This window comes from Sturnira hondurensis, unplaced genomic scaffold (assembly GCF_014824575.4).
Source record: "Sturnira hondurensis isolate 20B ecotype Veracruz unplaced genomic scaffold, ASM1482457v3 Scaffold0019428, whole genome shotgun sequence".
Lineage (NCBI taxonomy): Eukaryota > Metazoa > Chordata > Mammalia > Chiroptera > Phyllostomidae > Sturnira > Sturnira hondurensis.
In genome coordinates, this window is record NW_028092059.1 from 4,892,550 (window position 1) to 4,917,137 (window position 24,588).

General features: G+C 35.7%; 1 protein-coding gene across 7 annotated transcripts in view; it reads right to left on the minus strand.

Moving 5' to 3' along the window:
• Positions 1-24,588, minus strand: part of ORC4 (origin recognition complex subunit 4) — a 71,491-nt gene that overhangs the window by 40,895 nt on the left and 6,008 nt on the right. For 4 of the 7 annotated variants that reach the window (XR_005063888.1, XM_037027798.1, XM_037027796.1 and 1 more), the window contains one exon: positions 221-294. The exons of 1 other annotated variant lie outside the window; for it this stretch is intronic. Coding sequence is in view for 5 of the 6 variants with exons in the window: in XM_037027798.1 (XP_036883693.1) it covers positions 221-277 (57 nt within the window). In the remaining variant the exon portion in view is untranslated. Of the gene's footprint in view, positions 1-220; positions 295-2,767; positions 2,845-11,109; positions 11,132-24,588 lie in introns of those variants that run through there. 2 more of the 7 variants (XM_037027797.1, XM_037027799.1) reach the window with 2 other exon arrangements.

Below are 24,588 nucleotides of genomic sequence, written 5' to 3' on the forward strand. Positions count from 1 at the left end.
TGTCATTCCCAACACCAAAAGGTTACGAGTTTGACCCAGGATCAGGCTATGAACTGGAGGCAACTGATTGGTATTTCTCACATTTTCTCTCTCTCCCCCTTCCACTTCCTCTCTCTCTAGAATCAGTAAACATATACTCTACTGAGGGTTTAAAAAGACTATTTCTCTGAGGACCTTTGCACAGTAACGAACCCTGAGATTAATGAAAACATATACTAACCTGTGAAATGTACTCTGCATGTATTAAACTGTTACTCTTCGATTTACGACTGCTCATTTCAACAAACTGAAATCCTTAAAAAATAAAAAATTAAAACTTTTAGCATGAATACAAAACTACTGCCTTAAAGAAAATTATTTAAGTATTTACCATTATAGAATCAAATTAAACACACATTTTAAAACATGAAAAATGTACCAGTTTCTCTAACTGTAAATTCTCAGCTGAACCTACTATGGTAATCATTTCACAATATACATAAATCAAACCATCATGTTGTGTGCCTTAAATTTATACAGTGATGCATGTCAATTTTTTCCATAAAACTGGGGGGAAACGTCTCAGTGGCTCCTCTTTGTCTAAGTAAAGGCTTATTTGACACTTCCATGCCATGCTTTATATATGCCTCTTACAGACAATTACTTCTACTACTTTTCCCTTCAATCTACTATTCACCCTCCTTCCCTTACATTTAAAAAACAAAATAAAATTAAAACTATGTACTTACTTAATATAGAATGTTTCTCCTCACATCCATTCCACAGAATTAGCCCATCACAAAAGCCTTTGCTTTTTTAAAAATATATTTTATTGATTATACCATAACAGTTCTTGCTCTATTCCCCTTCATTCTCCTCCACCCTGCACACCCCTCACCCACCATTCCCCCCCTTTAGTTTATGACCACGTGTCTCAAGTTCATTAGATTCTATATTTCCCCTACTATTCTTGTCCTCCCCCCCATTTTCTACCTACTGTCTGTGCTATTTTCTGTACCTTCTCCCCCCTTCTCCTCCTCCCACTCCCCTGATGCTAACCCTCCATGTGATCTTCATTTCTATGGTTCCATTCCTAATCTAGCTGTCCTCTTGGTTTGCTTTTGTTTTAGGTGTGGTTGTTGATAACTGTGAGTTTGCTGTCCTTTCACTGTTCATATTTTTCATCTTCTTTTTCTTAGATAAGTCCCTTTAGCATTTCATATAATAAGGGCTTGGTGATGATGAATTCCTTCAACTTGACCTTATCTGAGAAGCACTTTATCTGTCCTTCCATTCTAAATGAAAACTTTGCTGGATAGAGTAATCTTGGATGTAGGTCTTTGGATTTCATGACTTGGAATACTTCTTTCCAGCCCCTTCTTGCCTGTAAGGTCTCTTTTGAGAAATCTGCTGACAGCCTGATGGAAACTCCTTTGTAGGTGACTGTTCCCTTATCTCTTGCTGCTTCTAGGATTCTCTCCTTCATTTTAATCTTGGGCAGTGTAATTATGATGTGCCTTGGTGTGTTCCTTCTTGGGTCCAACTTCTTTGGCACTCTCTGAGCTTCCTGGATTTCCTGGAAGTCTATTTCCTTTGCCAGACTGGGGAAGTTCTCCTTTATTATTTGTTCAAATGTTTTCCACTCATGGCTGTTTCTTTTCCCCTTCTGGTACCCCTATAATTCAGATATTGGAACGTTTAAAGATGTCCTGGAGGTTCCTAAGCCTCTCCTCATTTTTTTTGAATTCTTGTTTCTTCATTCTTTTCTGGTTGGATGTTTTGTTCTTCCTTCTGGTCCACTCCATTGATTTGAGCCCCCATTTCCTTTCCATCACTATTGGTTTCCTATGCATTTCCCTTCATTTCAATTAGTTTAGCCTTCATATGTTCCTCTAATTTGTGAGGATAATCAACCAGTTCTGAGAGCATCCTGATCACCAGTGTTTTGAACTGTGCATCTGAGAGGTTCGCTATTTCCTGGTCGCTTAGAGTTATGGGCTCTGGGGCTTTGAGTTCTTCTTGAGCCATATTTTGGATTGTTCGTGCCTGTTAGGTATGAGGAGCAGAGCTCTAGGTGATCACCAGGGCCGGACCACTGAGTCACTGGGCTGTGAAGCTGTATGTGGGGGCGGGGTCAAAGAGGAGCAATGGCGGGCCCCTCTGCCTTCTCCTGCTGTTGGGGCCTGTGTGGTCCGTCCCACTGCTCACTCCTTTGCTGGCTTATCTGCGTGCACGAATGTGCAATCTCAGTCAGCCTGCTCCGCACCCTCACTAGGTTCACTGCTGGGGCCTGTGCAGTCCGCCGCTGGGGGTTGCGGGGGTCCGTCTCACTGCTCACAACTCTGCTGGTTTATCTGCGCGCGAATGTTTGACTGCGCTCAGCCTGCCCCGCACCCTCACTGGGTCCTCAATGCTACCCTGGCTGCCTGGGCACCTGGGTCGGGGGATCCTTCCTGCCCGACCCTGTTCCACTGCTGGCTCCGCCCCTCTTACTGGTCCCGGTTGAAAGGTTCGTTGTTGTTGGACTTCCATATGGTTCAGTTTTTTGTTCTTTGGCTGCGTCTTTGTTTACTAAACCTCTGTTGTATTCAGACTTGGTTGTGGGAGAAGGCACAGTGTTTCCACTTACACCTCCATCTTGGCAGAAGTCCAGCCTTTGCTTTCTTGATCAATCATAATCATTAGAGAGTAGGTAAATAAGATGCCTCTTCTGTAAACATCCGTAACTGCCTGTACTTCTCTTTATCCATAATCAAAGTACGTTAAACAAAATTGTCTACTTAATTACCAGAGTCACCAAATTGAAGATATTTAAAGATTCTAAATATTTTAGCACAATGTCCAAAACAAAGCTAGCAATGATTACTGAAATGAATGAAATACATATACTAATAAAAATAACTTAAAATTCCCCTTCAGGGTAACATACTCACTGATAAACACCTGTGGCTGAAAGATCTAATTTCCTTGGTGCTGATATTCTATAGGAGTACTTTACTAGTCGAGAGATAATGACTTAAGTAGTATTTACATATGTAACATGAATTGTTACAAGTATTTTGCATTTATTACATCATTTAATCCTCAAAATAACCCTATGGAATAAGTACTACTGCAATACTCCTTTAATATTAGAAGATGTAAAAAGTGAAGTAGCTTGGCCAAAATCAAACAGCATTTGAGTCATACAACCAGGATTTTAACCTAAAGTTATACTTGGTCATATATATAATGATTATATAATTATGTACTTGGTTATATATAAGTGTTACTTACACAAATGTTTTAAAAGGCACAAATTTCAATAATGTGAAGGAAGATCAGCCATAGTGACCATATTATACAGGATCCAGCAGAATTAACGCCAACGAGTGTCCCTGGTATACTACGTGAATGGCTTGCACGACAGGGACAGCAATTTGAAGTCTTCACCTAAAATGTCAAATGGTGCGCCTGCGTGTAATATTGTTATGTTACAGAATTACATGCTTATGATTTTGTAATAAAATATGTTTATGTAATAGAAAGATGTGTTATTTGTACCTAACCCTATATTTTACATTCATATCTGTTAATTTCACATACTGACAGCTAGACACCAGACTTGGAATGCATGCAATTTCCTTTTTCTTTGGAAATACCAGCAGCTGAACAAGCCCTTGATAGATGGATAGCAAGCAAATTTGTCTTCCCCTTAAAGTATGAGACAAGTAGTCAAGGCCTAAAACCCTAGAGGGCATCTAGCTCCAGGCTCCCAAACTGGAAACTCCAGAAAAGAGTACTCAATTGATGTCTTTCTTGTCCCTTAAGAATTTTCTCTCTTAGGAGAAAAGTATTTTTCTCAGCTGCCCTAGGACACCTTCCAGCAGTCTTTTATTTTTTAAAGATTTTATTTATTTATCTTTAGAGGGAAAGGGGAGGACAGAAGGAGATAAATATCAATGTATGGTTGCCTTTCGTGAGTCCCCTGCTGGGAACTGGCCTGCAACCCAGGCATGTGCCCTGACTGGGGATCAAACTTCGATCCTCTGGTTCGCAGGCCCGTGCTCAATCCACTGAGCTACACCAGCCAGGGGCCAGCAGTCTTTTATGTCTACGTTACAGGGCAGTGTGCTTGAGAATCTTTACATTAATTTCTATTTTGTTCGGTGTTATTTAAAATTTTTTTTACCTTAAATGAGTGTTGTGTGGGGGGGGAAAGCCCTTTTAGTAACATAAAATAATATTCTCTAGTTTAAAATACTCTTCACTTTGAAAAAGTTCTACAAGTTGACATCGGAGATCACAGAAGACTGGGTTCAAATCCTCGAACAACTGTTCCCTAAATGATACAGAGAACTAAATATTTAAAAACTGGGGGACAGCTTTTGCAATATGCCTTATTTATTTTGAGTTATATTAGATATTTCACAGTATTACTGGAATTAAAAACCACTCACCCCCATTTCATGGATTCAGAAAACACTGCTCAGAAAAGATCATTAAAATGCCTGGGGTTATAGGGTAGGTACTTAACTGTCTCCTGGCATCAATGTAAGTCAGGTAAGACCTTAAAAGCAGGCATTTTTCTTCATTTGGGATCATCCATGAAAGAAACATGGACTCCTTTAGTTTCTAACCTTCATAAATCTGACTGTAAATTAAGTCTTAGTCAAATGGTTAATTTTAATACATTTTGCCTCTCCAAATAACAGTCAAATCTCTATAACAAAGAATAATTTAAAACGGTATTCTAATTTTACAGATGAAAACACAAGCTTCAGATTCAGAGAAAATATTTGCAAACCACATATTTGACAAAGAACTTATATATTAAAAATCTTCAAAACTCAATAATAAAGAGACAATTTAATTAGAAAGCTAACAAATAAATAAACTTTTCACCAGAGGGGTTTTTTTCTAGGAGTTTCTTAAAAAAACCAAACATACAGTCAACATGCAACATAGACAGTTCAAACAAAAACCTGTAATACAAATGTTTCTAAGAAGTTATCTTGTAATAGCCAAGAAACTGGACACAATAAAGCCAGTGGGGTTAAAGAAATTCTGAAACATCCATACAACAGAGGAACATAACTGAGAAAAAAAAGTACAGTAACTACTGATATATCCAATAACTCAAGGGCATTATGCTCAGTAAGACAAAAAAGGACCAATCTCAAAAACTTACATTTTATATGATTCCATTCAAATCACATTCTTAAAACAACAAAACATTTAGAAATGAAGAACAGAACTATGGCAACAGGGACACAGTTGAGGGGTGAGTATACGTCTATGAGGGGTTGCATGAGGGATTTTCTTTGTAATGATGGGACTGTTCTGCATTTTATTGTGGTAGTAGTCTCATAAATCTATACACAGGGTCAAATTACAAACACAAACAATGAATGTAAGTAAAAACTGCTAAAAACTGAGTAAGGCAATTGTTCAGGCAACTAAACAATTTGACTGTACTTCCTTGACAGTGCAATCAAGTATCAAGTGCAACTTCAACTTCCTTGCAAAGCTATGAGGGTGGACTTCAATAGTACACACTCCAAGTTTCCCTCAATATAAAATAATAGTTTTTATTCCTTATTCTGTTATAGTTGTCCCAATTTTTCCCCTTTGCCCCTCTCCACTCAACCCACTTCTCACTCTCTCAGTCAATCCTTGTTCTGTTGTCCATGTTCATAAGTCATTCATACACATGTTCTTTGACTAATCCCTTCCTCTTCCTTCCACCATTATACCCTCTTCCTCCTTCTCTTACAGCTATTAGTCTGCTCCATGTTTCCATGACTGTGGTTCTATTTTGCTTGTTTGTTTATTTTGTTCATTAGATTTCAGTTATAAGTGAAATCATACAGTGTTTGTCTTCCCTGACTGGCTTAGCATAATAGCCTCCATAACTGAAGGCTATCTATGCTGTCATAAAAGGTTGGTATTCCTCTTTTTTCCTGCATAGTACACCATTATGTAAATGTACTACTGTTTTTTAATCCACTTATTTACTTATGGGCACTAGGCTGCTTCTAACACTTAGCTATTGTAAATAGCGCAGCTATGAACATAGATATGCATTAGGTTTTTTGAACCGGTGTTTCAGAATTCTTAGGATATATATTACCAGCAGTGGAATCACTGGGTCAAAAAGTAATTCCATTTTCAGTTTTTTTGAGGAAATTCTATACTGTTTTCCACAGTGTTTGTACCAGTTTGCATTCCCACCAATAGTGCACTAGGATTCCCTTTTCTCTGCATTCTTACCAACACTTATTGTTGATTTATTAATGATGGCCATTCTGATAGGTGTGAGATGGTATCTCATTATAGTTTTAATTTACATCTCTCTGATGGCTAGTGATGCTGAGCATTTTTTCTTATCTACAGTCCATCTGTATCTCCTCCTTAAAGAAGTCTGTGTTCAGGTCCTTCACCCATTTTTTAATTGGATTATTTGTACGAACAATAATAGTTTTTAAATAGTAGTAATAAAAATAAATTATGGGTACACCAATCTGTCTAGAGTTACATGGATCCAGAAGACCTCAAATCACTAATGTCAAGAAGACATTCAACACCTGGAAGTGATTATGATTGCTTGGCCCATCTGGAAAGTTTCTGATTTAGTAAGTCTGGGGTAGAGCTTAAGAATTTGCATTTCTGGTAAGTTTCCAGATAATACTGATGCCAGTCACAGAAATACAATTTGTGAGCTACTGAGAAAACTGACTTGATTATTGTTCATTCCACATCAAAGCTGATAAAACTGGTAAAAGGTCATACAAAATAAAGAAATCCATGAGTATAGACCATGTCTCTTCAAATCGAGCTAAGCTTTACCAAGGTAAAAAATGTCTAAGGATCATGAGGGGAAAACAGGAGAATTTGGCACAGGAGAAAGATCAGGAGGCTAAGACCCTTTCTTTGTGGCATATGAGCAAATAAGCTTTGAAGCCCTTGAAACCCTCCTATTATTAGAAAAATAACAGATCATAAGAAAATCACAGATCAACAGAAAATCAAAGATCGTAAACACAAAGGGGAAAATATGTCAGAATAGCTTCTCTTTCCCATTACTGGCCAAAGTACTGAGTTGCCAAAAAGTCCATATGGTTTTGTCTGTAAAATAAAAGACATACTTTTTATTTTTCACCAACTTTATTGATTTGGATATTTTGAGTACATCAGCTATCTCCCACATGAGATATCATTCATTGTTCTCAATTAATGTCTCAAGTTGATCGCTATCAACTTCAACTGGTCTACCTGACCATGGAGCATCATTCAGCAAGAAATCTCTAGCATGAAACTTCACAATCCACGTTTGACATTTTTGATTAGTCAGTACCTTCTCTGTACACTGGACAAATCTTTCTGTTTTTACTGTTCTTGAAATAAAGCAAATATGCTGAAAAAGTACTTATTCTCCAATTTGTAAACATCTTCATTTTCCAATATGTAAATGGTTAAAGAAAAATTTACCAGTTTTGATTTATTTTAAAATGCACACTGAGGCCCTGGCTGGCGTAGCTCAGTGGATTGAGCGCGGGCCTGCGAACCAGACGATCGCGGTTCTATTCCCAGTCAGGGCACATGCCTGGGTTGCAAACCGGTTCCTTGCAGGCTAACTACCAGCAGGGGATGCACAAAAGGCAACCATACATTGATGTTTCTCTCCCTCTCTCCTTCCCCTCTAAAAATAAATAAATAAATAAAATCTTTAAAAAAAAATGCACACTGACAGCTGTCACAATACAATCTAACAAAATTGTTTCAAATAAAGTTAAAGACAAGTAAGAGTTATTACAAGCCACCCTTATGGAAAAAACTAAATGAACTTTCTGGCCAACCCATAATAAAAGGTTTTTGTTCCATCATCATAATTCAGAGAGCCTTCTGAGGCTATGCTAAAAATATATATATATAGCTATTATAGTTAAAATATATATATTAAAAAATAATATATATATATAGCTATTATAGCTATATATATAGCTATTATATATATTTATATATATAGGATATATATAAATATATATTCAATATAGCTATTGAATTTGCTTGGAAGATTTGTTTTTTGATTGCATAGATATTCATTAAACTCTAAATAACAGAGTAAAATTACAGAAACAAATATCTGCCTAGATGTTTTCTGTTTATACATTATCCCTAACTAAAAATTTTTTTTCTGAAAGATCCTTTATCTCACGCAGTGAATTTTAAAATTTTTTTGATATGTGTATTTGAACACAGAAGACAATGTTTTTATAATAGTGTTTGATTCATCAATATTCCTTGGGGAAAATTAAAATGCTTAGAGTAAAAATATTAAAAGTACAAATTAGTAACAAAAAAATAAAATACTTTTAAAGAGTTATCAAATGAATACCAGTATAAGACTGGTATTAAAAAAGGATTCTAATATAAGAAGGCCAAAAAGATGTGCTCGATTTAGGAGATGAGGACAGATAATTTGCTTTGATGAAGGCAACTAATTAATGAAGCTAACTGAAGATTACAGTTTCACAGTCTGAACTACAAGATGAAGGAGGACTTGACTAAGCACTAATGCTGTGGCACTGTTGTACAGACTATTTCAGTTACTGTGATGCCAAGTAAGTGGGCAACTCTAAAAGCACTATATCATAAGACATAAGCAAAGAGTATGAATGCTCGTTAAAGAACAAAAAATCCCAAGGCAACATATGTGACTGAATCATTAAGGTTAGAAACCTTCTCCTTAAAAAAAAAAAAAAAATCACTATAAATTACTATTCTGATGAACTTCAGAGTTGGAAGAAACTGTATTAAAACTGTATTAATGTCACAGAGCATGCTTGGTAAAATACCAATGGGCTCCTTTTAATAAAACCTGAGCAACTGTGCCCTGGCCGGTGTGGCTCAGTAGGTTGAAGCGTCCTCCTGTAAAGTGAAAAGTAATGAGGGCACATGCCTAGGTGGTGGGTTTGGTCCCCAATCAGGGCATGTGTGGTTGCCTGATTGATGTTTCTCTCCCTCTCTTCCCATCTCTCACTGATTTTAATCAGCAAGAGCAAGTCCTCAGGTGAGGATAAACAAACAAATAAAACCTGAGCAGCTTAGGGCATTAATTTGCCCACTTCCTCTGGACACTGATCTCTTGAGCAGTCAGTGTCACATATGAGACCCTTACAGCTGCAGTGAAAACAGAACAGAGAAAATTACCACTAAGATCCACAAAAGGAAGGAACTTTCCTTTGGCAAAGGCTAGGTGCTTCAAATACTGGCCAGAATGAGATAACTGCTGTGAAAATCCAAGTAAATCACCACAGACATTCTGTTAAGAGTCATAAAAATAAATTAATTAATAAAACAGGAAACACACCATTCATTGTTTCTATGTGCTGGTCTTGGTGAATACACATTTAACCAACTAAATTACCTACCTTCATTTATTTAATGTACTTATGTAAGAGTTAAAAGTTGACTGAATTATATGACCTTTTCTATATATATTACCAGCGGACCAAATGGCTCAGAATACAAGTAAGGCAGTGACGAGTTTACTTTCTTAAGAAACAAACAAACTGGTACTGGCCATATAAAACTTGTTCTTGCACTGATAAAGGACAGAAATGACAGAATTATAAATATATGTCACCTATTCAGAATAGCCTGTCTTCATATCCTGTAAAACTAAGATCCCTAGAATTTACACCTTTATAATTGAAGAAATGTTAAAAGGTGAAACACAGAAATATATTTATTGACTACATACCTTGAACTGCATTTGGAAGGTTAGAATTTTAAAAACATGTTAACCAAAATAGGATGATTAAATGAATAAGTTCAAGACTCAATTGTGTATATTTGCACTTTGTATTTAACTGAGATGGCTTATTTATCATATAAATATGATTTATCACATCATATAAACCCACTGCTATGCTTTTCAAAAGTACATGTGGATAAATTCCTGAGAATTATGAAGCACACCCTTTACTGTTCCTGAGATTTCATGAGCAGTCATAGTTCTTCTCTCTCATGGTGCCCTCTTCAGTTACAAACCTTCCCTCACAGCCTTTCCTCTACTCCACTGTCTCTACATAGTACATTTTAGATTAACTCTGTTTGAATAACAATAAAAATAATTAAATAAGGAAGTCTCTTAACTTCTAAAACATAACTTTTAGAAAAGAAGTGACACTAGTAACTCATTCCCACATACAGCTTGATATCCAACCAGAAGTCAAGTATTTTCCCACCCTCAGGATGATAAATAAAAATCTACTTGGTATGCACAGCCACCTTAATGCCTACATCTTAGGATGGTTCTGATACTGTTTTTCAGAGCAACAGAACACTAAACCATGAAGGGAAAACCAGTGGGGATGGATTCCTAAGATAGTCCCAAAGTCAGAGTATTTTCTTTTTTAAAAAAATCTGGTCTATTGACAAAATTTAGCTCTCAGCTTACTGACTAGCAACAGTACACAACATCTATATTAGGACAAAACTAAACCTAATTTTGAATATTGCTGTTTAATATAAATTCTTTGGTAACACTGTAAGTTATGTGGTGATAACACTTCATAGTAAGTTCCTCTGCTGCAATAAATTAACAAGATGCTACAAATACATATTTGGCACATTTTTCCATATCCATGTGTAGGTGTGTGTTTGTATATGTACATGGGTGACATATCGATAAAGAATTTTATGGCTTCAGTTTCAAACACTGCTTAAAGAAACATTTTTCACACAGCAAAACACAAATTGTTACTAAAAATGACATTTCAACTGACCAAAAAAAGCAGTATGAAAAGGATTAAATAAATATTCTACATAAATGCCTCTTGTATTATAGTTAGTAAAAAAGATTTTCAATCAACCTAATCTAAAAGTATTTGGCAAGCATTTATTACAAGACCCTACAACAAGCACTATGCAAAAGGTGAAATATAAAAGTTGGTTTCTCAAGAAGCTTAAATTCTGACTGCAATAAAACATCTGAATATAAAAGCAGAAAAGGCTGTGTGAGTACAAAACAAAGGATAAACTCATGGTTTTTAGAAGAGAAAGGGACATTAGACAACACTTTCTATAACAGTGGAAAATAGGCAGAAAGATTTTAGATAACTTGCCCAAGATCATATAACTTACTTATAAGCAGCAGCAATTAGTGAAACCACTCATGCAGTGTTCATTTTGTTGCAAATGGCATGGAAAAACACCTGTACACATCAGAAAAAGCAACTAAATTATCACCGGGTTTTTGTTTAGAGAATAAAAAGAACATACAGATACCTTCTAAAAGAAAACTATTAGTACCCCAGATGTTCAAGGCTGACAATCGACTCTCCCCCCCAAATATGTATTAGTGTAATTTCTGCTTCTTACAGACATCTATATTTTTAAGATCATAAATATTTTTTCTCGTCAGAAATACATGTTTATCACAGAATTTTTCATTTTTATTATAGTTCTATTATAGTTGCCCCAGTTTTCCCACATTGCTCTACCCTGCCACACCTACCTCCACCCCCCTCAGTCAATCCCTACCCTGGTGTCCATGTCCATGAGTCACTTATACCAATTCTTTGACTATACTTTTCCCCTTCTTTCCCCCCTTAGTTCCCTATACCTCTCCTCTGGTTGCTGTTACCCTGTCCCTTGTTTCCATGCCTCTGATTCTATTTTGCTTGTTAAGTTTGTTTTGTTCTTTAGGATCCTTTTATAGGTGAAATCATATGGTACTTGTGTTTTGCCACCTAGCTTATTTCACTTTGCATAATATTCTCCAGTTCCATCCACACTATCACAAAAGGTAGTTCTTTCTTTCTTTCTGCTGCCTAGTATTCCAATTTGTGAAAAATACCTTCTTTTTTGATTTGTTCATTTACTGATGGGCACTTAGGCTGTTTCCAGCACTTGACTACTATAAATAATGCTGCTATGAACACATGGCTGCACAGGTTCTTTTGAATTGGTGTTTCAGGGCTCTTAGGTTATAAACCCCACAATGGTATCACTGGGTCAAAAGGCAATTCCATCTTTAGTTTTTTGAGGGAATTCCATGTTTTCCACAGTGGCTGTGCCAGTCTGAGTTCTCATCAACAGTGCACTAGGGTTCCCTTTTCTCCACATCCTCCCCAGCACTTGTTAATTTGTTAATAATGGCCATTCTGACGATGTGAGGTGGTATCTCATTGTGGTTTAAATTTGCATCTCTGTGATGGTTAGTGATGCTGAGCTGCCTTTCATGTCTCTGGGCTCTCTGTATGTTCTCCTTGGAAAAGTGTCTGTTCATAATCTTTGCCCATTTTTAAATTGGATTGTCTTTCTTCCTGGTGTTGAGTCATTTGAGTTCTTCACATATTTTGGGGACCAAAACCTTGTCCTAGGTATGGTTAGCAAATATGTTTTGCCATACAGTTGGTTCCCTTTTCATTTCAATGATGTCTTCTTTAGCTGAACAAAAGCCTTTTAATTTGAAGTAGTCCAGCTGATTATTCTTTCCTTTATGTTCCTGGCTCTCAAGGCTGTACCAGTGAAAATACTGCTGTGAGGGATATCTGAAGTTTTATTGCTTATTTTCTCCTCTAGGATTTTTATTGTGTCACAACTTATATTTAAGTCTTTTACCCATTTTGAGTTTATTCTGGTGTACAGTGTAAGTTGGTGGTATAGTTTCCATTTTTCTGCATTTACCGGTCCAGTTCTTCTAACACCATCATTTGAAGAGGCTAGTTTTATTCCATTTTATGCTCCTACCCACTTTGTTGAGTATTACTTGACCATTGAGAATGGATTTACTTCTGGGCTCTCTATTCTATTCCATTAATCTTTGTGTTTGTTCTTATTCCTGTACCAGACTGTTTTCATTACAGTGGCCTTGTAGTATAATTTGATATCAGGTATTGATATCCCTTCTACTTTGTTTTGTTTTCATATCACAAAAATTTGCAAAGCCATTAGAGTCATGTGAATGAGGACCATGGAGCAAAATTAAGCAAATCTCTGTCCTTGCAATATCTAATAAAACAAGCAAAAGTACTTAAAATCCAGTGTCCTATATGAATTTGGGAAAATGGCAGAATAATAGCACCAAAAATCTGTCTCTACACCTAAGATGCAACTTTAATGGCAGAATCTGTCCAATGTAATTATTTTGGAATTCTAGACTATATTAGAAGCTTGCAGAATAACAAAGAAACAGCAAAGCCCTGTGGAACAGGGAAATCTGCTTTTCAGAGATATCAAGTTATTAGATTCAATGTCCAGGTTTCAAATAAAAATATCAAGTCATACAAAAAACAGGAATGTTGAGCTCAAAGGAAATATATAAATGAACAGAAGCTGTCCTTTAAAAAGATCTGACGGCAGGTCTACCTGACAAAGATTAAACCAACTGTCTTAAAGATGCCCAAGGTACAAAAAGAAAATGTGCAAAAAGTAAAAATTTGAGCAAAATGAATATATCACTAAAGAAATTGAAACCTTAAAGAACAAAAAAGTAACTTTGGACTTGCAAAGTACAATAACTGAAGTGAAAAATTTACTGGAAGAATTAAAAGGCAGATGTTTGAGCAAGCAGGAGAATCAGACGACATGAAGACAGGACAATGGAAATTATTGACTCTGAGAAATAGAAAGAAAAATGAATGAATAGAGCCTAGAAAACTGTGTGACACCATAAAATAGATAAATATATATGCATCATTGGGAGTCTCAGAAAAAGAGAGAAAGAAAATGGCAGATTAAATATCTAAAGAAATAATAGCTGAAAACTCCCCAAATTTGATCTAAACCATAAATATAAACATCCAAGAAGCTTAATGAACTACAAGATGAACTCAGAGACCTACACAGAGATATATTACAATCAAACTTTCAAAAGACAAACATGGAAACTTGAAAGATGCAGAAAAGATACAACTCTAAAAATATAAAGGATCTTCAATAAGACTGTCATCAGATAGTTATTATTAACCATGGAATACCCCACATAAATGAGAAGTGATACATTTTATTATTACTGTAAAATAAAAAATAAAAAGAAATAATAGGCCCTGGCTGGTGTAGCTCAGTGGATTGAGCATTGGCCTGTGAACAAAAGGGTCACTGGCTCAATCCCCAGTTAGGGCACATGCCTGGGTTGTGGGTCAGGTCCCCTTTTGCGGGGCATGTGAGAGGCAACCAAACATCAATGTTTCTCTCTCTTTCTCGCTCCCTTGCCCTGTATCTACAAATAAATTAATTAATTTTTAAAAAGGAAATAATATTGGGAGGAATTCTTTAAAGCACATGTCTAAAAAAATACATTCTCTTACAAATTATATAGGCTACTGGAAGAAAAACCACAATTAGCAAACAATCCAAAATTCCTTTCTGTTTTTGAAATGCATTACATCATTTTATTGGCACTGATTCATTTTATAACTACATCTTAAAAATTATACAGGCCAACAATAGTCTACTTTCTCTGAGCACATGCTAAATAGGAGGAATTAACTTTGTGAATCAAAGCTAATGTGTTTACATGGATTTATACATAGTATAAAGGCAACAAAGACTTGAATCAACAAATAATGTATTTTTTTGCGGAAGGAGGAAAGTATCATACATGGGACCCACAATTTAAGACCTGAGAACTATAGTCAATGAGTGAGGTGAGAGTACATGTAGACACATTTTCTTTGAAAAGCCCTGTACTCAAAGTATTGAACTTTCTTGAAAGGGCAATTACTCAAGGGCATATGTTCATTTCAGAATAATGAATAGAATCCTTGCCACTATTTAAATAATTTTTTGTTTTACATGCTTAAAGGTGAATTTATGTAAATGTAAATATAATATGCTACAACCCCAGTGAATTAGCAAATATTAATTTAAATATTTTGGGGGAAAACTGAAAATAACATTGCCTTAGAAACTTAAAAATTTCTCGAAATTATCCTTGTGAATGCAAAATCTTAGAGTTTTCTTTAAAAAGTTTAATACTATGTTGTTTCTAATGAGACTCTTCAACTTGTGTGGAAAACATGAAGAGGCCAAATTCCTACAATCTGAACACTAAGGTCAAAGAAATTATGCTCTCCAGTTGCGTTCACTACTGCGTTCACTACACATCCTTCTCCAACAGCATGCTTAGGTAATTCTACTATGACAGCCATTTGAGTTTAAACATTTATACTGTAGTAAGATCTTAAAATATTTGGATATATTTTAGGAAAGAAAGTGTTTGTTTTGCTTTAAAAAGACAGCTTACAATTTTTTTCTTATGTAACATTATATAATACAGAAGAAAAGTTTATCCTTTTCCAGCTCTAAACTGGGAGAATACTAAAAAAGCTTAAGTTACTCCTTGTATGTTAAAATAACTGTTCATCATGGTGACTTTAAGTCAATAAATTATTCAAAGTATCTTCATAAAAGTTATAGATTCACTTATTTCCAGTAAGATCATCACACATAACTCCCTCATTTTCACATATGAGAAAAATTGAGATGCAAATGTATGCAGCTATTGCAGGCACATCCAGCTTAAGAACTCAGTTGCCACATATCCATCCTTTTCGGCCCATCTTTTTTCCTCCACAAGGTTAAAAAGCAGTCAAGAGATAACTTTTGAACAGTTACAAACAGGTTCAAACACACTGTTTTCTATACTGATGCCATTCTTTATTCACCTTTTCTTACATAAACACTATTCTCCGTCCGGAGAAGGAATGGCTATTCCTTAACCATTAAGGAAAGAAAAATGACAATAAAATCCACTCTCACTGAAACAAAACTCCACCAAAACAATAAATAAGAGCATCAGTATTGTTAACTGGCTAGAGGGAAAACTTAGTCCACTGGCTGGAAAAAAAATTCAGATACAGCCTGATCAATCAATCTCCTAATTCTTAAATATGAGGGAACCAGCTCAAAATATATGGATTATTCCCCTGAAAAGAAAGGCAGCAGGTAAACAAACTTTGGATCTCCAACACAAAATCTGTGGTACAATTTAGTTGTTAATAAATAGGGTCTTTTCTAAGAAAACACACATGAAAGCACATGGGGAAATAGTCTTTTCTCCCTTTAGACAAAGATAGACTAAATAACAGCGAGTTAAACTAGACAGAGGGTTGGCTCAGAAGCAAAGAGGCTTCCTGCTTAAGAAGGCTGAACACACTAGTTTACCTTGATTGCCTTCACAAGATCAATGATTACAAAAGAACCAACAACAATAAGGATAAATCTATGCCAACAGTAAAACTAAAAAAGCTGAGATGAACAGAATGCTGAAGAATTTATGAAACATATAAAGTATATGGGCTAAAAATCAATTAGAATACAGGGATTACAACCCAGTATTTATAAAAGACTTCTATGAAAAATAAGTATTCTCAGCAGAACTCCAGAATAACCATGAAATCTAAAGTAGTAGAAAGGTCATTAAAAAGGTCAATGAGGAAAATGAATGGTAAAGGAGTTTACCAATCTCTAATTCTGAATACTCAGCAGCTCCTTCCATCCCGTCTGAGGGCCACAATTGAGTTCTCCACATAAAGTGAGCTGTTTCAGAAGATACCCAGAGCAGGCAATGAGGTTTGGAAAAAGGACAAGGTGCTCCAGATAACTTTCTGGCTTTCATAAAAGAGGGGTATCATAATCAATTATAAGCTATGCCTTACATTCTAAGGCATACATTCTAAGAAAACTTGTATTTCCACTTTATTTTAACTAGCCTCCAAAATGGCCCTAGATGATTCTCATCTTCTAGTATCATGTCTTTGAATAATCCTCTATCATCCCACAGAGGTAACAAACATGATACTGTGGAAATTATGGCATTTAACTTCTGAGAATAAGCCTTGACTTCTTTTGGACCATCTGGAGGAAGGTTCTGAAGGCAGCCAACTGTCATATAGTGAAGACAGTCAGAAAACACTGAGGTCATCACAAAAGAACTAGAAAAGGTACTCAATAATGCACCAAAATAGCTATAAGCCCCCAGTAGGTTGGGAATTTATTTTTTAAACAAATTATTAAACATTAAAAACAAAATATTAAAAGGGATTTACAGTTTCAATATCTAGATAACAGATGCAGGCCATCTGACTTTATTTTATGCATCTAATATAACCTTTATTAATAACACTGAAATGAGGCAACAAAAACCTTATAGTCAAAGCTCTACTACAGGAATATAGTAACCTGAAAATCCTACTGTTTAATTTTCCTTTATCTTATTCACTACGACTGATAATTAGCAAAATTATTAAGTGATATTCTGGTGTTAATACAAAATAACTTAGGAAAGTAACAAAATAAATCTTTAAAATGCAGATCTTTGTTATTAAAACTATATTTTAAAAAAAGATGAAGTGAGATACCACTATGACAAACAGAAGTAAAATGTTCTGTTTCAATGAAGACAAGAGTCATGGTTGGTAAGGTTGTAGTTAATGGAATGAATACACAATAATGGTACAGATATATTACTAGAATTGGCAATATTCTGTTATATGATACTTGTACTACCTGCTAAAAGGGATGGTGCTATTTGAAAATAGACTTGGATTGTTTATAAATGTATACTGTAAACTCTATAGCAACCACTAAACAAAGTTTGGTGTTTTATTTTTTTTAAAGAAGTGTAATTATGGACTGAGGGAGGAAAAATACTGAATAGAACATGACTGATTAAAGCCAGAGAAGGCAGGAGAGTGAAAAACAAGAAAACACAAAAAAAGAACAAAGGAAACAAAAGAGAAAACAGCAATAAATGTGGCACATATTAATCCAGGTATGTCAGTTTTTAAATGTCAATGGTCTAAATATATCAATTAATAAACAGAGCCTGTCCAAGCAAGTAAAAAGCAAGACTCCAGTATATATTGTCTACAAGATACCCACTTTAAATATAAAAACCCAGATTAAAGTACAGGGATAGAGGGACTTGTATACTAATCAAAAGAAAGTAGAATGAATGATATTTAATCTTAGATAGAACACATTTCAGAGCAAGAAATATTAGGAATAAAGAGGGCATTACGTAATGAAAAGGAGTGAGTTCTCCAGTAAGACATAACAATTCTTAATGTGTGACTGGCCTAACAACAGATCAAAATACAAAAGGGAAAAATTGATAGAACTACAAGAAGAAATTGATAAATTCACTTTACACTTGGGAGGCATCAATATCTCTCTAACAGCAACTGAGAGAAAATCAGTCAGGCCATACTTGAATTGGATAGGACCACCAGTCAATAGAATCCAACGGACATTTATAGAATACTGTATCAAAGAAGAGCAAAATACTCATTCTTCTCAAGCTCACATGGCACATTCACCAAGAGAGATCACAGTTTGGGCCACAACACATAACTTCAACTGGAAAACACAGAAATTATATTATTCTCTAATACCAAGGTGGAATTAAAGTACAAATAAACAGAAAAATAGCCCTGGCTTGTATGGCTCAGTTAGTTGGTGCAGCATTCCAGATACCAAAAGGTCATGGATTTGATTCCTCGTGAGGGCACATGCACAAGTTGAGGGCTTCATCCTCTTGTCAGGGCTGGTAAGAGAGGCAACCAATGGATGTTTCTCTCACTATCTCTCCCCCTTCCCTTCCCTCGCTCTAAAATCAGTAAGTATGTCCTTGGATGTGGAATAAAAAAAGAGAAAAAAAAAGCTAGAAAAGTCGACATGACAGAGCTTAAACACCACCCTTCTAAATAACACGTGGATCAAAAAAGAAAAATCAAGAAAAAGAATTGTAAATAAAATAAAAATGAATATACAATTTACCAAATGAATGAGATGCAGCAAAAGTAGTCTTTAAAGGAAAATTTATGGCACTAAATTCATACATTAGAACAGAAAAAAGACATAAAATTAAAAATCTAAATTTAGATAAATAGAAAAAAATACTTTAGATAAATAGGAAAAAAAAGAAAACAAATTAAACCCAAAGAAAAAAATATTAGAGATCAATGAAACTGAAACAATAAATCAATAATAAAAATCAATCATAAAAAACTGGTTCAGCCTAAATTTAAAATTTATAAACCTCAGCCAAGCTAACTAAGAACAAAACATTAAAATAGAGAAGGCACAAATAACTAATACCAGGAATGACTACTGTCAGAAATGAAAGCAGGACTATCACTATTGCTCCCATGGACGTTAAAATAATAATAAGGGAAAATAAGGAACTCTCTGCCCATAAATTTTATATGTAGATGATATAGAGCAATTGAAAGATACACCCTAACAAAACTTCTGCAAGAAGAAATCATCTGAATAGGTTTCTATTCACCCAGAAAACAAAAACTAAAGGAATATATTCCAAGTCATTCTCTGAGACTACATTACCCTTACGAAAACCAGACCAAACATTACAAGAAAACTATATATCAATATTTTCCATGAATACAAATACAAAAATTCTCAATATTAGCAAATTGAATTGCATAATATAGAAGAAGAGTTATACACAAAGACCAAGTGGAATTTACTCCAGGATGTAAGGTTCATTCAAGATTTCTAAAGCAACTGAAACAATCTGTAAAAACAACATGATAAAAAAAAATGGATCACAGACATACATATAAAATGCAAAATTTAGAGTTCTAAAAAGGAACGCAGAAAAAATGTAGGTGACTTTGGGTTTGGCATTCAATTTTTAGATACTCTAACAGGGTGGGGACCCCAGAAGGTGTAGAAGAGGCAGCATCTCCCCAAGAAGGGAGGGTGTTTCAGAAAGCCTAAGGGCATCTCAGGGGTCACAACTGGAACTGGGGTTTGATAGGCTCGCAGAAAAACTGTTGGGGGTGTCCTGTCCAACCTTTTGGCATCTCTGGGCCACACTGGAAGAACAGTTGTCTTGAGCCACACATTAAATACACAAATACTAGCAAAAACTAATGAGCAAGAAAAGGTTTTCAGTAAATTTACAATTTTGTGTTGGGCTGCATACCCCTCCTGTAACATAGCCAAAAAACACACCTGCGTAGCTGCAGCAGCTAAGCAGCTCATGACACAGGTCACACAGAACCTCTGCACAGAGCCTACCCCACAGGGGGTCAGACAATTGTGCCCCTGCACGAGGCTGTGAAACTTCTGCCCTCTTCTGGAAAATGGTGCCCATAAGAGGGACGAAGACACTGTGCGTGCAGCTGACAAACATGGTAGACATTAGCTCACAGTGGCTGAAAAGCTGGATGATGTGTCACTCATGGGTCTCTCGGCTGAGACTTTAAAAACAGAATGCTGAGGGGAAACATGCTCTTTCCCCTCCCCTTGTTAGCTGGGTTGCCTGCAGGGCCCTGGGTTAATGGGCCTGGTGGGCTCTGAAGGACTCATGGTCTGGGAGCTCCCTGGTGCCCCTCCCTGAGTGAAATGCAGCAGCAGCACTAGTGCTGTGTGGGCCTGCCTCGAATGTAAGCTGAGAGCTAGAAGGAAGGAGTAGCATGCCACAGGTAGTAGTACACCAGCCTGCCTGCACAGAATCCAAAGGACACCTGAGGCAGAAACTGTGACGGCGAATCCGTCAAGCAGCCTGGATGAGCATGCTATAGTCATTCGCATTTCCCGAAGGACAGTGCTTTTTACATGGGTGACAAGGGATTCCAGGCTCATTTTTTAACTGGTCTAGCCTAGCAAAGGGTGGCAGGGTTATTTGTCCTTGGGTGTTTTGGGGAGCGAGTTGCTGAGGCAGAACCCTTCCATTATTCCAAAACTGTATATCCTTTAAACAAACAACCCCTTTCCTTTCTCACCAAATATCTGACTAGAGTTTGCCTGTTGGTGTCAAGCAGTAGAACCTCACTAGCTGTTCTGTAACAATACCACATCAAAAGTAAGATCCATGAAAGAAAAAAATTGATAAATTGGTCTTTATTTAAATTAACCAGTTCTGCTCTACAAAAGATACTGTTAAGAGAATGAAGACAACCCACAGTCTAAGAAAAAATAATTGGAGAACACATATCTGATAAAAACAGTACCTAAAATATACAGAAAAGCTCTTAAAACTCAATAATTAAGACAATAAGCAACCCAGTAAAAATGGGCAAAATTTTTTAAAAGATATCTCACCAAGTGAGAAATATGGAAGACAAACATATGAAAAGATTCTCATTAGCATATGTCCCTAGGAAGTTGAATACTGAAACAATTATGTATCACTCCACACTTACCAGAATGGCTAAATCCAAAACAATGACAACAACAAATGCTGGTGAGGACATGGAATAAGAAGTAATTCACTACCGATTAAATGCAAGGTGTGCACCCACTTTGGAAGACAGCCTGGCAGTTACTTACAAATCTATACACATTCTTATTATACAACATAACACTTATACACCTTGGCATTTACCCAAATGAGTTCAATACTTATATATATGCAAAGATCTGCCCCCAAATAGTTATAACAATTTTATTCAGGGTTTTCAAAATTTGGAAACAACCAATATGTTCCTCAATAGCTAAATGGATAAACTGTGCTATACATATAAGATGAATTATCGAGTGCTAACAAAAAAGAAAAAAAGAACTATCAGGCTATGAGAAGACAAGAAACATGAGATGTATACTGATAAGGGAAAAAAAGACAAGCTGAAAATGGTAAACACTGTATGATTTCAACTGACTTTAGAAAAGTCAAAACAATAGAAATAGTAAAAAGATCAGTGATTGCCAACAGTTCAAGGGAAGGAAAGAGTAGAGCACAGGGAACTTGCAGGACAGCTAAACTATTCTATTATGATAGTGTCATGGTAGATATGCCATTTACACATTTTTAAAAACCTCACAATGTATAGCTTAAAGAGTGAAACTTAATGTGAAATATGGACTTTACTTAAAAACAATTTATAAATACTGAGTTCATCAACTATAATAAATGTACCACACTAAGGCAAGATGTAAATAATAAGGGAAATTGGGGTAATGGTAAGGGGTCTGGCATAGCTGAGACATATAAAACAAATATATTTCTTTACTCTTCACTCAACTTTTTTATAAACCTGAAACTGCCCCGCAATGTCTACGAATAAAAAACTAACAGTAACAAAAAAGGGAAGGAAGAATCAAAGTCACAATTTTTATTTTTCTCTGCAGTCAACTATGGTGATCCTGACATACATGCAAAAATCTAGATCCAAACACTCTTTACACTTTTAAAAATAATTTCTGGAAAAAACCAGGTGAGAAAACAAGCTTATGAAAGATGTGTAAAAATGAAATGTAAGTACAAATGTAGTCAGTTTTAAATCAGTAAGATAGACAACCTATAAAGTAAATAAAAATCTCTATAAAATAAAATGTATGGGCAAAATCTGCTTTCACTGATTATGACCCTATAGGAATGCTTGCAAAACAATGGATACTAATTTTAAGAGAAATGTTAGCTACTTCGAAAAAAATTTAAAAACTAATTCATCTGGTTTTCATTTTAAAGAAATCAGATGCTTCTAAAACATTTATACATAATGAAAGGAAAATTATTCATATTTTAGTTTTTCAACACTGATCATGGCACTATTCAAGAACATAACTCCCAGAAGTTGAGAAAATTTTTGCAATATAAAGCAAATATAATATTATTTCATAAGAGTATTTGATATAATGGAAAGATATTAGCTACAAATTGTTTATTTTATTATGACAAAACTGTAAACCCAAATCTTTTAATAAATGTATGGAAATAAAGGATTAAAAGACTAAAATTATATAGTTATATACATCAATATCTTAAAAGAATTACTTCTGCCTTGGCTGGTGTAGCTCAGTGGACTGAGTGCAGGCCTGCAAACCAAAGGATCACAGTTCAATTCCCACTGGTACATGCCTGGGTTGCAGGCCAGTACCCAGCAGGGAGTGCATGAGAAGCAACCACACAGTGATATTTCTCTCCCTCTCTCCTTCCCTTCCCCTCTAAAGATAAATAGTTTTTTTTAAAAAGCATGATTAACATTTTTATCACTTTTAAACTGAATGTATACTGTCTTTTGAGACTTCAAAGAATAATCTTGCACATTTAAATAAAATGATGTACAATTTGTCTATATAGCTATCAGTGCTAACTGTAATACTATGATACCCACAAGATATTGCATCATAGTGGTGCTATAACACATCAAGCAAAATACAAACAACTGAAGTCTAAAGGCTACCAGCTGCAACCCAGCTATTAGAAGAAATATTTTTGGCATTTACTCATTATAATGTAAATTGACTGAGACACGCAAACCTAGAAGTGATTATTTTAAGAGAGCAACGTAAGTTGACATTCTAGAGCCACCTATATTAAAAATGTAGCCAGAGCTGGTGTGGCTCAGTGGACTGAGTGCTGGCCTGTGAACCCAAAGGTCACAGTTAGATTCCCGGTCCTGGGGCACAAGCTTGGGTTGCAAGTCAGGTCCCCAGTACAGGGAGTGCAAGGGAAAGCCGACTGGTTCTCTTTCTCCCTTCCTTCCCCTTTCTCTGAAAATAAATACTTTAAAATATATATGTTTTTATAAATGATAGAACAATGAAAGTACATGGGAAAAAGTAAAAATGTATATGTATGTTTCAAAAGAAAAGCCCTCGCTTTAGAATTTTAATCTTGCCAAGACTGTCCTCAAACTTTGGGTCAAAACTTCATGCTAATCAATCTCAATCTCATATCCATTAAGAAAGCTGCAAAAGACTGGAATTTTGTAGTTTTTATTACAGGTGAGGATGGAGATTGCGCGAATAATATGAGCTCAAGGAGAAAAGAAATTAGAAGCAAGCAACTAGCAACCCCAAACACACGCTTGTTTGAATACAATTTGGAATGAAAAGGGGCAGGGGGAGGGAACTAAAATAAAAGGCTGGGGAAACACCTTTCACTTCCAGATTTCACCTACCTCCTAGGCTTAAAATTTTTAACTAACATTATCTTTCAACTTAAGCATTTAGTAAAGTGTACAAAGCTATTCAGTCCCATCAGGCAATTCTGTCCAAAAAGGATAAATACATAATATCATGGTCACTTAATAACCAGTGTTTTAATTTGGGCTAAAATTCATTAACAAATCTATTTCCAAAAGACCTGCAGTACTAAAATAATTAAAATGAAATGAAAGCCTTTATTCCACTCCATCAAAAGACAAAAGGTTTTATAAAAGGTAATACAGAAGAACTCTACACTAGGGGATACCAGGTACAATACCAGGTGTCACAGATGGAAAAAACTGAATAATTAGATTCCTGAGCTCTCTGCTTTCACTTGGCAGTCAGGTGGACACCTTGGAGCAGGGTATTTGTTGATATTTTTGAACTGGACAATTCTGTGTTGTGGGTGGCTGTCCTGTGCATTGTAGAATGTTCAACAGCACCTCCAGCTTCTATCTATCAGTTTTTAGTAGCAACTCAGTTTTTATAATCAAGTAGGTTTTTTGACATAACCAAATATCCCCTGGGGTGTCATACTGTCACATCCTATAACCAGTGAATTAGAGGCAGCAGGTTGAAAAATCCTTTTCACTGGACTCTCATTTACAAAGTAGAAAAGGCTTCCAAAAACTTAAAGTACATAAGGGTTTTTACCCCCAAAGTATGCCCGAGTGAAATCTCTCTTCAATGAGAATCATCAATAACTAGCAAGCC